Raw genomic sequence first — 3,254 nt, 5'->3', positions numbered from 1 at the left:
TTAGCGTTTTCCACCAACTCGGGGAGCAGAAGAAACTTTCACAGGCTTCGCAATTTTTTGTTTAGGCGCTGCTTTTGTGGGAGCCTTAGTAGCAGCCATTGCAGTCTTTTTAGATGCTTGTTTAGCCTTTTTTGCTTCCTTGGCAGCCCTGATAGCCTGTTCTCGTTGAGCCTTTCTAACTTCAGGGTTTTGATTCCTCTTGGCCATTATATCAGCAAGAGATGCACCAGTGATGGCCCTTTGGAATTTGACTGCTCGGCGGGTTCTTTTCTTTTGAATTTCTTCCGACTGGCCCTTTTTGTGCTTCCTTCTGTAAAGGACAGTCCAATTGATCTGCCGTGGATTCCTTTTGGAAAGGAAAGCCGACTCGCATTTTGCATTAAGAAACTGGAACACCTTTCCGTCGATCCTGGCGTAGCGCCTCCCGTGCCCGGGGTAGATCTTATACCCGCTGAAACTGCACAGCTCGACCTTCATGGCTGCAGCTTCAGCGACACTGGGAAAATGGCGAAAAGCAACAAATAATAATTTTTAAAAAAAGAATAAAAAATAAATTTTTTTTAAAAAAGTAAAAAAAAAGAAATTCGTCTTACAATATAAGCTGAACTAATTCACATTTTATCAATGTTATTAGAAAGTGTGAAGACTGGAATTTAAGCAATTAAGTAATAAGTACTACATCTTATTGTAAGAGAGGCTCTGGTAATATAATTCTTAGTGATTTGTACTGCCAGCCCAAAGCTATGCTTCTCTGGTGCCTTAAAAACATGATGGAGAGTCACTATAAATAGTAACCAGTTACATGGAAGAGAAGTGGGTTTTTTAAAACTTCCTTTTTTTAAGTGTTTTTATTGTTAAGTACCTACACCTCACAAGTAAAAAGAAGTTCACTGTTTTAAAAAGCACATAGAAACCCTCCGACAGGAGTCCCTTGTTGACAAAAATGGTTAGTGCTGGACTCCAAACGGATTGTTCAAACTTGACCAGCACCATGCAAGGAAGGACTGTCCATCTGCTTCTGATATCTTCTGCTTCTTGAAAACTCCACTGAGCATATATTTTGAAATAGTTTGAGACTTGTGGGGTTACCATGAATCAGAGCTGACTCAACAGAAGGTGGATGTTTAGGACAGATAGAAGGGGGAAATGACCTCAGAACCAGAGCTAGGAAATGGCTACATTCTGGAGTGGGCTTTTCTGAGTCCATGTGCATAGTCTGAACAACAGTGGTTCCAATTAGTCAAATATCAGCCTGCCTTTTCATTTTGCATACATACAGGGCAGGAGGACAGGATCAGGTGGGTTGTGGAGTTACTACTGCAAAGCTTTTCCTCTGCAAATTTCCAATGCAGATTTCAACTTTCCAGGTCTATTATAAGAAAATGCTGTACACTACCTAATAATTTTGATGTTTTTGATAGATGTAAAAATGGCAGTAGCCAGGGCTGTGTTGACTATGGCAGTAATTGAATTCAGAGAGAGAGTGATTTCACTAAGCAGAAGGGATTGACATAAGAATAGGGTTTGGGCAGAACTGGTAGCTCAGTAAAAGGTGACTCTTAAAAGAGGAAGAGAAGCATAAATTATGATCAGTGTGAGAGAACTTGGAAGCAAGCTCTGGAAACAAAAACTGTGAAATTACTGACAGTGTATTGTTGTTGTTGTTATGTGCCGCCGAGTCGCTTGTGACTCATAGCGACCCTATATACAACAGCCCTAAACCCTGCTCTATCCTGTGCCAATCTCATTGCCTCCAATACACCCATCCCGATTACCCCAGTCACTGAATCAATCCACCTCATAGAGGGTCTTCCCGTCCTGCGCTGTCCCTCCACTCTGCCCAGCATGATGTCCCTCTCCGAAGACCTGTCTCTCCTTACAACATGTCCAAAGTATGTTAGGTGAAGCCCCAGAATCCTTGCCTCCAAGGAGCAGCCTGGTTTAACCCTCTCTAGGATGAATCTATTTGTTTTCTTGACAGTGTATAGACAGAAAAAAAAATTTGATCTGCCTTTCATGTCTTCTCATTTTGCTTGTTCATGGTGACCCTTTGAGTATACTACTATACTATTGTTGAGATTCAAAAGTGGAGTAAGGGGTCAAGCAAAATGCAATGGACAGCTGTTTTTGCTGCACACTACCTATTCCTCCTTGTTCTGTACAGCACTGATTCCTTCTGTACCATTTTTTGCAGACTGGGAAGATAATGTAAAGTAAGGTAGGTATACAGACTTCTGGCTCCTGAGTGGAGTTTCAGAAGACAGTTGGTGTGGATTCATTTCAGTGGCAGAGATTGTCAATTAGCTTCTGCCACCTGGATCACCAGAGCTGTCTGGCGCCTGCTTTTTCTGACTTTAGCTTCTCAACTGTTTCTTTCTTTGAGCTGCTATTTTATCCACTTCATCATTTTCCTTTTCAGTTTCATCAATGTACTTGGTTTCAGTTAACTTGCTACCTGAGAGTCCCAAATGCCATACCCAAAAGCTAGCTTAAGAGACCTTGTTGTTGTTGGGTGTCATTGAGTCAATCGACTCACTTTATGAGTAGAATTGTCCAATAGAATTTCCGATATTTTAAATCTGTATGGGTATACACTGCCGAGTCTCTTCTGCAGAGTGACTGGTGTATTCAAATAAAAATCCTTTTAATTAGCAAGCAAACATTTAACCATTGAGCTACTAAGACTCTTTAAGAAAGTGTGCTGTTTTTGTGTTTTGTCAAGTGGGAACTGAATCATAGGAGTGGGTTTTCAGAGGCAGTTTAATCACACAGGAAGAGATTGCCTATCCTTCTCCCATGGAGAAGCTGATGGATTAGAACCACAGGTCTTTGGGATGACACTTATCACTAGGCCACTTAAGGAAAGGAAAAAGATCCAATGTGAAAAACAATGTATACGAACTTTTTAAGTAAGCCAGTACAAAATAATAATTAAAAAGCAAGTCTAGAGGTTATACTTTCTAATAGACATAATATCTACATGAAATACTCTTTTGTCAGTGTCACAGACGAGAGCCACAGATAGACAAGGGAGTAGAGAGGAAGCTCCCACTCACTTGCTTTAAGTGTGGATCTGAAGGACACTTGGCCAAGGGTGGCCCACATCAGGTCCTCATGGCTGACAGGACTGACAGGCTCCAGCTCCCAGCTGGAAACAAAGCAGGACGCTTCAACGATTTAGATCCTCCCAGAAGAGCTGTGGGTGAGCATTAACATTACTGGTAAGTATATTCGTTTTTTCCTGGACACAGAGC

At 41.5% G+C, this 3,254-nt stretch overlaps 1 protein-coding gene across 1 annotated transcript; it reads right to left on the bottom strand.

The window, feature by feature from the left end:
- LOC102854412 (60S ribosomal protein L24-like) lies at positions 1-477 on the bottom strand. Its single transcript, XM_006902729.1, has one exon. The coding sequence runs from the start codon at positions 475-477 to the stop codon at positions 1-3; it is 477 nt and encodes a 158-aa protein (XP_006902791.1).
- Between the last annotated feature and the right edge of the window lie 2,777 nt (positions 478-3,254).

The sequence above is a fragment of the Elephantulus edwardii genome, unplaced genomic scaffold (assembly GCF_000299155.1).
Source record: "Elephantulus edwardii isolate Elephantulus edwardi_28Jun2011 unplaced genomic scaffold, EleEdw1.0 scaffold00443, whole genome shotgun sequence".
NCBI lineage: Eukaryota > Metazoa > Chordata > Mammalia > Macroscelidea > Macroscelididae > Elephantulus > Elephantulus edwardii.
The sequence above is the reverse complement of the archived record's forward strand: the minus strand, read 5'-3'. Positions and strand labels throughout refer to the sequence as shown.

Excerpts from the sequence above, each read along its gene's own strand:
- LOC102854412 (XM_006902729.1), bottom strand. The coding sequence starts at position 477 with ATGAAGGTCGAGCTGTGCAGTTTCAGCGGGTATAAGATCTACCCCGGG.